This window comes from Triticum urartu, chromosome 3A (genome assembly GCF_056163025.1).
Source record: "Triticum urartu cultivar PI428250 chromosome 3A, HENAU_Tu73, whole genome shotgun sequence".
NCBI lineage: Eukaryota > Viridiplantae > Streptophyta > Magnoliopsida > Poales > Poaceae > Triticum > Triticum urartu.
Window position 1 is genome coordinate 206,892,076 of NC_141875.1, and position 11,840 is coordinate 206,903,915.

Consider the following 11,840-nt stretch of genomic DNA (forward strand, 5'->3'; position numbering starts at 1 on the left):
AACAAACAATCCACAACAAAAATAGGGCCACAAAAAGAAATGATGTCATTCATAACATGACTTAATTATGTCACATCTAATGTACCCTACACAGACCCAAAAAGAAAGGATTTTAATTTGACCGATTTGATTTAAAAGCAATGTGTTTTTTAAATCTTGAAATAGATTTGGATAGTATTGACTTCATTGGATATTTATTGATTTTGTAGTACAAATGAGTTAGTGTAGAGGGGTGTGCGCTTGCGTGCGCCACGGAAAGAAAGAAAAAAGCGCGCGCGCACACACATATACATCATACTAGCATTTAGATTAGGTTTATAGTATTTGAAGCTTGTTTTCCGTTAGGAAAGCACCCCCCCCCCCCCCCCCCCCCCCCCCCCCCAAGGAAAGAAAATCATGATAATCATCTAAATCAGCGGGGCCTTTTTCACCGCAACCAGTTACGGCGTAGATCCTCTATTCTTTAACTGACCAGGAGTCTCGCATCAGTCTACCACTTGCATTGGTCTCGTCGATTCGCCTTCCGATCGCCATGGAGAAGCAGCAGCAGGAGAGGATGCTCCTCCAAGCCGCCTTCGACGGCAACCTCCGCCTCGTCAAAAGTAACCCGACCAAGCTCGTGTTTGCTCTTTTATCTTATTATTAGGGTTCGTTGGTCTGCCCTAGGTGTGGATCCAAGTGTGTTTAGTACCTGAGTCAATGCTAAGCATTTCCCGTCGCGCGCGTGTGCCAAGAGATGGCGCGGAGGCTCAACTCGGGGCCAGGCGAGGCGGCCATCATGGCCGCGGTGGTTGACGGAAACTGCGGGAACAGCGCGCTGCACCTGGCGGCCATGGAGGAGAAGATGGACGTCTGCAGGTATCTCGTGGAGGACCTCCGCCTTGACATCAACCAAACAAACGACAATGGTTAGGTTGCCTTCCCTTCAATTCTGCATCTCTTGCATAGTTATACGGCCTGAAGAGAGCGTTATGCAACTTTTTTTTTTGTCTTCCGAAAATAGAAAACAAAATGAACAATTCTTTCTATGGGTTTCTTCTTTTTCGGGCCTTTCTATGGGTTTCAGTTTCACAAATATTTTTGGCACCGCACGCTTAAGTTTCAGTATTTCTGTGAAATTCAATGAAAGTGAGGGCCATTCATCTGCAACACCCTTGGCATATTGTTGGTTATCGTACGCTGCATACACTTATACTTAAATTCGAAGTTGAGTTTAAATATTTTAAATTCATTCATGGGACATTTATACCAGCATATCTTGATTTCTTGAATGTATAGGTGTCTCTTGCACCTTCATTTGTGTCTTTGTGCTATCTTTGTTTTAAACAGCAAACATAGGAGAGTCACTGCGTAATGCATCAATTAGGACTAATGATGTTCCGGTTCCACATTGAGCACTTTTAACAGTAGTAATTGATCCGTGCCTTGTCCATAAAGGAACATTTGTATTGTTGAAGGCAGGTTTGATTTTGTGCTGAGCTACTGGTCTTTGTTTTTCTTACAGGTGAAACTCTGCTATTCCTTTCTGCATTTTTTGGGAGAACTGTGGCTGCAAAATATCTTCTTGCTCATGATGCCGATCCAAAGTTAGGTGGTAAAACAGGATCGCCTCTCCATGCTGCTGCACACAAAGGTCTCTCTCATGTAAACACACACAAATAATATATAATTTGGAATAATTATTTTCAATACTATTTAAGTGCATATGAAATCACACGATACAAACTGCAGTAGGCTCTTGAAAACGATTGAAAGATCTAGAGGGTTTAGGAGTGGCCCCGGCCTTCATGCGGTCCAATCTGACCGACAAGGCAGGCGCAAATATATTCGCATAAGTTTTTTTTTTTTGCAAATTGTTGTTTAGTTATCCTGAGCATGGCCCTAGTTAACTTCTTAACTGTTCTGTCAAAATTTGAACTAGTATATTAGTCTAAAATCGTAATTTGGCTGGCAATTCTGATAAAGAGTATCTCGAGGTATGGTCAGGTGTCATGCATGTGTGAAAGACAAGTTAAATGTTGGGAAATAATTTGGAGTTATTAACTTTTTAATAATTTCTTCTTCAGAACATCAAGGAATAGTCAACCTGCTGCTTTCAAGAGGAATTGATGTGGATTTACCTTCCCCGCTTGGGACTCCGTTGCATTTGGCTGCTACTTATGGTCAAGATGGCACAATGAAGATTTTGTTGGAGCACCACGCAGATGTAAGACATCAGTTCTCTGTACACACTGGGCTGTTCAAAAGAAGAAGAAAAACCGGATTTGTGAAGACCCTTAAGAATGTATACATCCCATTGACGCTATCATGCACTGGAATGGGAACAATGTGGCCACTTTTACTTTGGTACATGAAGAGTTTATTTTGGTACAAAGCTACGGATATATATTCAGCATTTGATCATAATTACGTAGTTCTTTTGAAGTGAAACACAGTCACTTCCCCACAGTATGGTAAATATTATGTCTAATTTCTTTGTGAACATCACCAATACATGCATAATATATAACACCAAATGAGGTGATATTATTTCTCTAGTTTTCCTTTCTTCACGTATGGGAATTTGATCTATCCACTTTCTGCAGCCAAACAAGGTTCTCAACCTTGATGATACCCCGTTGAGTATGGCCATAAGACCCATACCAACTGCATCGGTGAACTGTGTGAAGCTACTCATTAAGGTTAGTCACCTTCCTTCGTGGATCTCCGTTAAGTGTATTCTGTAGGACAATTTTATCCCATCATGAGTAATTTGTCTTTGTATTACATCTCAAGCACTAACTCAGGTGATCAAATAATAATTAATTTACTCAGGCTGGCGCTGATGTGGATTTCACTGACTCGAATGGTGGTAGTTACGTGGCGTTGGCAGCAACTTGTGGCTCAGCTGGCATCATGAACTGTTTACTAGAAGCTGGTGCTAACCCGAATATTGCAGATGAAGTGAGTTATACAGTTTCCAGTTTGACTGCTGTCAGGCTCTACTTCTCATGCGTACTTTTTGTTGGTATTTACCTGACTACTATTGGTCCTCTATGAGGTCAGGCAGTAGAATAAGCTGATCTGGCCCCATTTGTTCTTTTCGTAAATTTTCATAAATAAATTTATGCACTAAAAGTGACACACTTCTCTTAAGATTTTCGTTACAATTAACTGCAGAAATTAACCCAAGATTTTCTTGGACGAGGATGGGTGAGGGCATTAGGCTATTCCATAATTGCTTCATGCATTTGATATTGTGCAAAGTATATTTAGTTATTTGTTTGAAATGTGCTAAATTTTGAATCACATTGACATAGAAATTGTTTGCAACTGCACATGATATTTATATTAGTGATTATTCATTGCGAAATCTACAATGTCTTCTGCTCTTGCAGTTTGGTATAACTCCAATTGAAGTTGCTGCTTCCCAAGGCAGAAGAGAAATTGTTGAAATGTTATTTCCTGTAACTTCTCCGATTTCAAAGCTTCCCGATTGGAGCATTGACGGGATCATTTCGCATGTGAAAACTTTTGGTTTGCAGCAGGTATGTGTCTCCTTCTATGATCACTTGTAGCTCCATAATACTTTCTTTGGTTCACTATATCTGCCATCAGCTCACTATGCATACGAACTCAGAAAAAACCCAGATCTAAGAAATATTTTATGAGAAATGATCATGGCCCTACTAAATGACATGCAAGTATGCAAGCATGCTCGCACTTAATCTCATTCAAATCATTAAATTATGGGTAGATATTGGAAACACTGTATTAAATATACACTTGATTTTGGCCGTGGACAATTATTTTAAGCAGAGATTTCAAGGCATGTGACAGTTTTAAGGCGTCTCTAGCCGATCCCTTAAAAGGCGTTAACTCCTTATATTTTTTATTTTGAGGAGTAAAACCACACCTAGCCGAACTCTTATCCGGCCTAACTCCTTATAATCTTTAAGCACTGGCTCTTTAGGCCCTCAAATATACTCGACCGGCACCACTTCTCACGGTAAACTTTGGCACCGCATTGACGCCGGTGTTGCCTCCGGCGTCCACCTGCAGGCTTGCTGACACCCTGCAACCTCCGCACTTTGATCCACCCGCCAGTCGCTGGAATTGACAGATATCTCCACTGCTGCCGCCTTTATCTCGTGGCCGAAAAAACAACCAGACATGCTTCGTTTGTTCCAAAACGAAGCCGGCGGATGACGGAGATGATGTAGAACGCCTGCCGAGGAGCTTTGTGGCGCCGTTATTGTGCCAAGACCGGCGATCTTTGTAGGCGAACGGTGAGCTTTGTCATCGCCCGAGGAGTTCGATTTGAGGCCCGCCGTTGACTGCGGCCTTCTACTGCCTGCCTGCCGTCCACCCCTAGCTTCGGATTCGATCAACTCCGCCAGTCGAAGCTCTAACCTTCTCCGTCGGAAAGGTGTTCGATGAATTGCTTAGGTGCGCTTTCTATAGCTATTTTCATTACGTGTTGTTGTTTTTGCAATCAAATTCAACCCAGAATATTGCATAGGGTAGATGAGGTTGAGGGAGATGGTCTTCGACGACTCTTTGTCGGAAGAGGAGGAAGAAGATGATGATTTTGAAATCGCCATTATGGTGATTGTTAATAATGACTTCCGGAGACCGAGACTAGGATCATAGTTTGGCCGCTTGTGCATCAATCGAGATAGAGCAGAGGGCCATGAGAAGCTTATGAAGGATTATTTCAATCCCAATGCAACCTACCTGGAGAAGTATTTTCTTCCATGGTTTTGGATGCACCGACTCTCTTCCTCACCATTGCAAGAGCTGTGGAGAAGCATGGATGGTTTAAATTGAGGAGGTATGCATCAGGGGAGATAAGTGCGAGCCCATTAATGAAGTGTGTCGCGGCTGTTCGAGTGCTTGCATATGGGTGTTGGGCTGATGCCATTATTGACTATGTCCACATCGGGGAAGATTCAATCTTGTAGGCCATTCAAAGATACACACGAGCCATGATTGAGATGGGGCAGAGTACTTGAGGGCTCCCAATGATGAAGATGCCTAGAGGCTTTTGGCTTTGAGTGAAAAACATGGATGGCATGGTATGCTTGGATCAATTGATTGCATGCACTAGACATAGAAGAATTGTCTTGTGGGATGAAATGTTCAGTACAAAGGGCACCCAAAAGATCCAACAATCGTCCTTGAGGCAGTTGCATTGGAGGATCTATGGATTTGGCATTCATACTTTGGATTGCCTAGCTCTCGTAATGATCTGAATGTGCTGTCGAGATTATCACTATTTGGAGTGCTTTTTGTTGGAGATGCTCCTCCTTGCAACTATGTTGTCAATGATGACCGTCAGTACACAATGGGTTACTACCTTGCAGATGGCATCTATCTTCCATGGACCACATTTGTGAAGACAACCCGTGACCTAAAGGCACTAAGAGATCCCACTTTGCAATGCGTGAATAGTCTGCAATGATGTTGAGAGAGATTTCGGTGTGCTTCAGAAGCGCTTTGCCATTGTTCATGGCCCTGCCGAGTATTCGAACCCACTGGTCCTATGGCAAATAATGACATGTTGCATCATCTCGCATAACATGAGCCATGCCAGAGAACTTTCTGTACATCACCAATGGGATCCTGTTGAGCTGGAACACGATGCAAACAACATGCATTGATTCCTCGCAGCGCATCGAAGCATCGAGAACCAAAAAGTTCATACCTAGCTCTAAGATCTTGTTTAGCATCGGTGGCTACTCCATAGCACCGGTTGATTGTTGTGCTTATATCATGCTCTTTACTTCATTTGGACCCTTTTGCGTGTTTGAATTCGAATAATTTGTTGTGAACTTTAATTTTCTAATATTCATGAATTTTGTGAACTTTGATTGTTAAGTTTGGATTTAATATGTGTGCAAATATGTAGTTGAAATGTAGTACATACACAAAATCTTAATTGGCGAAAGTTTTTTTAGGGATTTAAGTTTTAAGGGTTCGGCTAGGAATCGTTTTTCATTAGCGGATCAAATATAACGAGTGTAAGGAGCTGTTTGAGCAGAAATCCAATTCGGGCTTTGGAGCGTACGCTCCTGCGTGTCAAAAATACTTTTTGCAAATGTCAAAATTTTGAAAAAAAAATCAATCTGCACATCGTCGCACGTAAACGCTACTGGCAAATTTTTAGGGGGAAAGATTAGGCATTTTGACCTGTGCAAAAAAAACAAGACGAATGCCAAATGTTATTACTTAATTTTGTTTTTTTTTGACCGACGAAGCACTGCTATTCCGTTCACCATGAAAATTTTCAAGCAAACTTGTTACACTAACATGAACATGTACAAAAAAATTCAGAATTTTAACATTTATTATTATTATTTCTAAATTTACTGTTCAACCAGGAGCATATGCTCCTCTGAGCCAAAACGGTCATCCCGCTATTGGTGGGGCTAAATTAGAAGGGACAAGCTAGAGATGCCCTGAGTGAAATGGAGGAGAATTATTTATAGTTGCTATTAATCGCCTGTTCTTATGCCATTATGCTTATCCTTGGTAATGATATTGATAAATGATAACAACTGAAATTTATGTGCAAAGTGTCTAAATACAGCTTCTTGTTGTTGGATAATCAGCGACTAACTTCACAGGAGGGCCAAAGGCCAATACATATACAAGTGTGTGGTAAAGTGCAAGAGACCCCTTATACAATGGGGATAAACCGAAAAGGGCTATACACATCTAACACCCCCCCCCCCTCAAACTCATGGTGGATCGACAACACTGAGTTTGGAGAGAAGAAAACTATGCTGGGCTCGAGTCTGTGCCTTCGTGAAGAAATCTGCCAACTGTAACTCAGAGGGCACATAGTGAAGAGCGAGAGTCTGATCCTGCACAACAGCACGCACAAAGTGGGCATCTACACCGATGTGCTTGGTGAGCTCATGCTTCACCGGGTCACGCGCAATACTGATAGCACCAGTACTGTCTGACAATAAAGGAGTCGAGGTAGTAGCAGACACACCAAAATCCTCAAGTAGCCATCGTAACCAGATCACCTCAGCCGTCAGCATAGCCATGGCTCGCAACTCAGCCTCTGTACTCGAGCGAGAGACTGCGGTCTGTTTCTTTGTCTTCCAGGCAATAAGAGAGCCACCAAGAAAGACACAATAAGCAGACAGTGAGGGATCACTAGCCCAGGTAGCATCAGAGTAGGCCTGGAGCTCAAGAGAGCTGGAGCGGGGAAAGAAAAGACGCTGAGAGATCGTGCCACGAAGATATCGTAGAACACGGAGGAGATGACTATAGTGGACAGAGGTGGGGGCTGAAACGAACTGACTCAGAATGTGGACAGGATAGGAGATGTCAGGACGCATAACAGCAAGATAGACAAGACTGCCAACAAGGTGACGATAGCGAGTGGGATTAGGGAGAGGATCACCATCAGAGGCACGAAGCTGAACGTTGGGCTCCATGGGAGTTACAACAGTGCGCTCATCACCGAGAGCAGCGCGAGCAAGAAGGTCCTGAATATATTTTTCTTGGGAGATGTAGAAGCCATCAGAGGTCGAGGAGATCTCAATCCCAAGAAAATAGCGAAGTGGACCAAGATTAGTCATGAGAAACTGGTCATGAAGACGAGCCTTAACAAAGGCAATGTAATCAGAGTCGTCACCAGTGATGATCGTGTCATCAACATAGAGAAGGAGAAGAATCCGACCACGAGGAGACGTGTGAACAAACAACGCTGGATCATGATTACTGGGCAAGAAACCAGCGGCAGTCACCACAGAGGCGAAGCGCTCAAACCAGGCGCGGGGGGCCTGTTTGAGACCATATAGGGAGCGGCGAAGTCTACACACCATACCATTGCTGGAAGGACGCAGACGAAGAGGCAGCAAGAGCATGGGAGCTGGCAGAAGTGGTGGCAGCGGAAGGAACACAAAGCCAGTCAACCTCCCAAAGGCCCTCTGACTCACGGCGCCGAGGGCCAGCACCAACCAAAGCCTTGGTGCAACGATCCTGAATGGAGCAAGAGTCGGTGTCAAGAATGACACGACAACCAGAATCAGTAAGTTGGGCAGCGGAAAAAAGATTCATGGTAAGGCGAGGAACATGTGAAACACTCGGAACAGAAAAAGATGGAGTGGAAAGAATACCACGACTAGCGACAGGAAGAGATGTGCCATCGGCAGTAAGAACATTAACAGGCGAATCAAGAGGTCGGAAAGAAGACAAAGCGGAAGAATCAGAAGACATATGAAAGGAGGCTCCAGAACCCAAAACCCACGAAGATGTACCTGACTGTGTAGATGCCGGTGGTGGTGAGGAAGGGGATGCAGTCACAGCAGCAGCGGAAACAGTCGACGAGGAGCCTGAGGAAGCAAGAAGACGCTTGAGACGAACAATGTCCTGGTCAGTGAGTGACGGAGTCGAGGAAGACACAGGAGTCCCGCTGGAGGAGGAGCGCCTCTGGTCTCGCTTCTTCTGGCGACAATCAGACTCTGGGTGACCTGACCGGGAGCAATAACCACAGACGGTGTCACGGCGCGACGTGCCCTTCTCAGCATAAGGAGAACGGCTCACCCTCCCTGGAGGAGTAGGCAGGAGCGGCAGAGCAGTGAGACAAGCAGACAACACAGGAGCCCGGGTGGCCAACACTGACGGAACCTGAAGCAACCCAGCAGAGCGAAGGCGGGTCTCCTCAGCACAAAGCTCGGCAAGTATCTCTGAGATAGGAACACGACCACGAGCAAGCAGGTGCGCCCGTCGGGGCTCAAACTCAGACCGGAGACGAGATAAGAACTCATGAACCTTCTGAAACTCCAGATCAGACCGAGTAGTCTGACAGCAATGGCAGGTTCCACAAATGACTGTCCGAAGAGAGTCAAGCTGGCGCCAGATGGCAGAGCACTGTGAATAGTAGTCATCAACAGAAGAATCACCTTGCTGGAGGGCGTGCTCCTAACGCACCACAGAGAGGTAGAGAGCATCACCAGAGGGCTGATAGCGCTGACAGAGGTAAGACCACATCGCTGCAACTATGCCAAGTCCCATGAACTCTGAAGCAAACTGAGGGAGGACACTCGCAGTGAGAACAGCAGCAGCACGGGCATCATCATTGCACCACTGAGTGTAAGCAGACAGGTCATCACGGTACACAGAAAGAGCATCTGAATAAGCGGATACCTGCTGATCATAAGCATCAACCGCAGCATCATCTAGGGCCTTGGCGGCATCCCGATCAGCCTAAGAAGCATCAGCAGCAAGGACTGGCAGCACGGGTGAAATTGGGGCCACGGGCGCAGCAGGACATGGCGGACGAGGGACCTCGCCAGACAGAACACCCCACAAAAGAAGTCCACGCATATGAATGCGCATGAAGCACACAAACTCAGCATAGTTGGTGCCATCGAAGATCACCGAGCAGCGAGGAACAGCCACATAGCCCGAAGATGACATACTGAGATATTCCTTTCTCTTTCTCTCTCTCTCTTTTTTGGTCAACGGATCCAGAAACTGGATCGGGATCAGGGGACTCACGCACCCCCGATTTTGGATCGGGCAGGAGGCAAGCTCGCTCGAGGGGACTCACGCGCCCCCGATTTTGGATCGGGCAGGAGGCAAGCCCGCTCGAGGGGAAGCCGGCGCTCAGAGACTGAATCCCCTGAGCGGGAGCAGCCCTAGCAGAGCTCCCGAGCAAAAGCAGGCACGCCCAGGCAGAGACCCCCGAGCGGGAGCAGCCCCCGATCGAAGATGCAGCCAAGCCGGAGATGGGCCTGGGGCGGCGGCGCCTGTACGAGACAGGGAGACGAACCCAGGGCAGCGGATGGAGAGGAGGGAACCCGGGGCGGCGGCAGGCCTTGAGCGACCACGCACACGCTCGGTGCAGCGGCCTGTAGAAGAGGAGGCAGACCGGGAGCGAAACAGGGCCGGGGAGCGAGGAGGAAACGGCCGGAGACGGCCAGCGGCGGCCGGAGACTAGGTACGAGGCGCACGGAGTTGCAGCGTGCGGGAGGAAGGGGCTAACCTAGCATCTGATACCATGTTAGATAATCAGCCACTAACTTCACAGGAGGGCCAAAGGCCAATACATATACAAGTGTGTGGTAAAGTGCAAGAGACCCCTTATACAATATGGATAAACCGAAAAGGGCTATACACATCTAACACTTGTCAGTATTAGTTTGACATATTTGTTTTGACCTTGGATGTTTTTGTAATCAGGATAAACTTAAGTGCCAGAAGAAAAGAGCTGAATTGAAATTAAAAGCTGCTGAGGCTTTTAAGAGAAGTGAATATATGATGGCAGCAGAGATGTATACTGTTGTAAGTTACTGTGCTTAATCTTTATTTCTTGAAGGCTGTTTGATTAAAAAAATGCCAATTACGCAACTTGCTTGAAGGCTGCTTTGAATATTAATAAAAAAAATGGTCGAGGCTCTACTTCAGTTACTATAAAAATGCCAATTACATTGCCTGCAGTGTTGTTTTTTGTTTTTACTGCCGGAACTCTGTTTTAGTATGGCAAAAAGGAATGTAATTGCTGTACTAATGCAGGCAATGGAACTTGGCCCTAGCTCAGATGATTATGCAACCCTGCTAGCAAATAGGAGTCTCTGTTTGTTGCGCTTGGAAAATGGATCTACGGCTCTCAAAGATGCTACTTTGTGTAGAATGATGCGACCCAACTGGCCAAAAGCCTGCTATCGACAAGGGGCTGCTTTTATGCGTCTGAAGGTAACAAAACAACAAAGTAGTTATGTTCAATCTTGTACGATCATGGAATTCATCGGTGCTGTTTACTTATAGGACTACGAAAAAGCATGTGAGGTTTTCGCAGATGGCCTAAAGTTGGACCCTAAAGCCGTTGACATTGAGAATGCTTTAAGGTAAATTTTCGGTGTTCTCCTAGTCCTGTGAAAGATAAAAAATCATTTCTTATATAAGAAGTTTTAAAACTGCGAAGTTTTTATGCAGTGCAAGTGAGTGATATTTTTTTTCCGTCTCAAGTTTTATTGCATATGAAGGATGATCTAAACTCTAGTTGAATGTGAGGCGGGTTCTGGTTCCATAAATTTATGAAAAAAAAAGAGGGGGCCTTTGTTCTACTTTTATTTTTATTTTGGAAAAGAAAGTTGTATAGAAGTTGCTCCTTATGCTCACCTTGACTTTGTTATCACAGGGAAGCAACTGCAATGAAGACTTAGCCTACACGCATTACATGATACCTTGCGTAGTTGTGGCTCTCTTGTTGCTAGGTCCAGGATCAGGATATCCCAGTTGTTCTCTACTTCTCTGGTATCTACCTACAGCAACAGTGCAAGCCTCTCTTTTTTAAGACTTCTGGTTGCCCCTATCGTGTGTAAACATTACTGAATGCGATGGATGTGTATCCAGTTTCAGTTAAAAAGTCAACAAAATGCTATCAATTGAGTTCTTGTCTGTCTTCTAGATTTTTCTTGCTTTCTTTACTATTACTAGCTTCTGCTACATTGGCGTTCTCTTTGATAGTTGCAGGGGTCGCTGCTTGAGTAGAGGCTCCCAGGGGTTTGTGGTCGTTAGCCATCGGACCTGAGAGGAAATTTCCCTCCGCCTCCATGGCCGTCAGGTCGGCTCGACATGTTTGGGCAGTGTCAGTACGGCTGCACCTGTACTGATAGTGACGACAAACACTGAAGAGTCAACCGAACAGAGTGGTACAAGTGCTTAATTCAATTGGTTGAGTTAGTGGTCCTAAGGTAGTCTGGGCCGCAGCCTGTGAGTGGAAGACAACAGTATATCAGTGAGTGTCGCCGGATCGGGGTTCGTGGCGGTGGTGTTGTGGCAAATGGTGAGTGCAAGGCCTACTACAGAGACTAAAAGTGACAACCACCCCCTTG

At 45.3% G+C, this 11,840-nt stretch overlaps 1 protein-coding gene across 2 annotated transcripts; it reads left to right on the top strand.

The window, feature by feature from the left end:
- Window positions 1-395: 395 nt before the first annotated feature.
- On the top strand, window positions 396-11,394 carry LOC125543779 (uncharacterized). Of its 2 annotated transcripts, XM_048707246.2 has the most exons (11): window positions 396-602; window positions 735-908; window positions 1,505-1,633; window positions 2,067-2,206; window positions 2,586-2,681; window positions 2,815-2,943; window positions 3,378-3,527; window positions 10,186-10,287; window positions 10,519-10,698; window positions 10,771-10,850; window positions 11,144-11,394. In XM_048707246.2, the coding sequence occupies exons 1-11, from the start codon at window positions 533-535 to the stop codon at window positions 11,166-11,168; spliced, it is 1,275 nt and encodes a 424-aa protein (XP_048563203.1). In that variant the 5' UTR covers window positions 396-532; the 3' UTR covers window positions 11,169-11,394. The 2 variants fall into 2 exon arrangements, with proteins under 2 accessions (XP_048563203.1, XP_087402934.1); XM_087546808.1 differs by lacking the exon at window positions 10,186-10,287.
- Window positions 11,395-11,840: the final 446 nt, after the last annotated feature.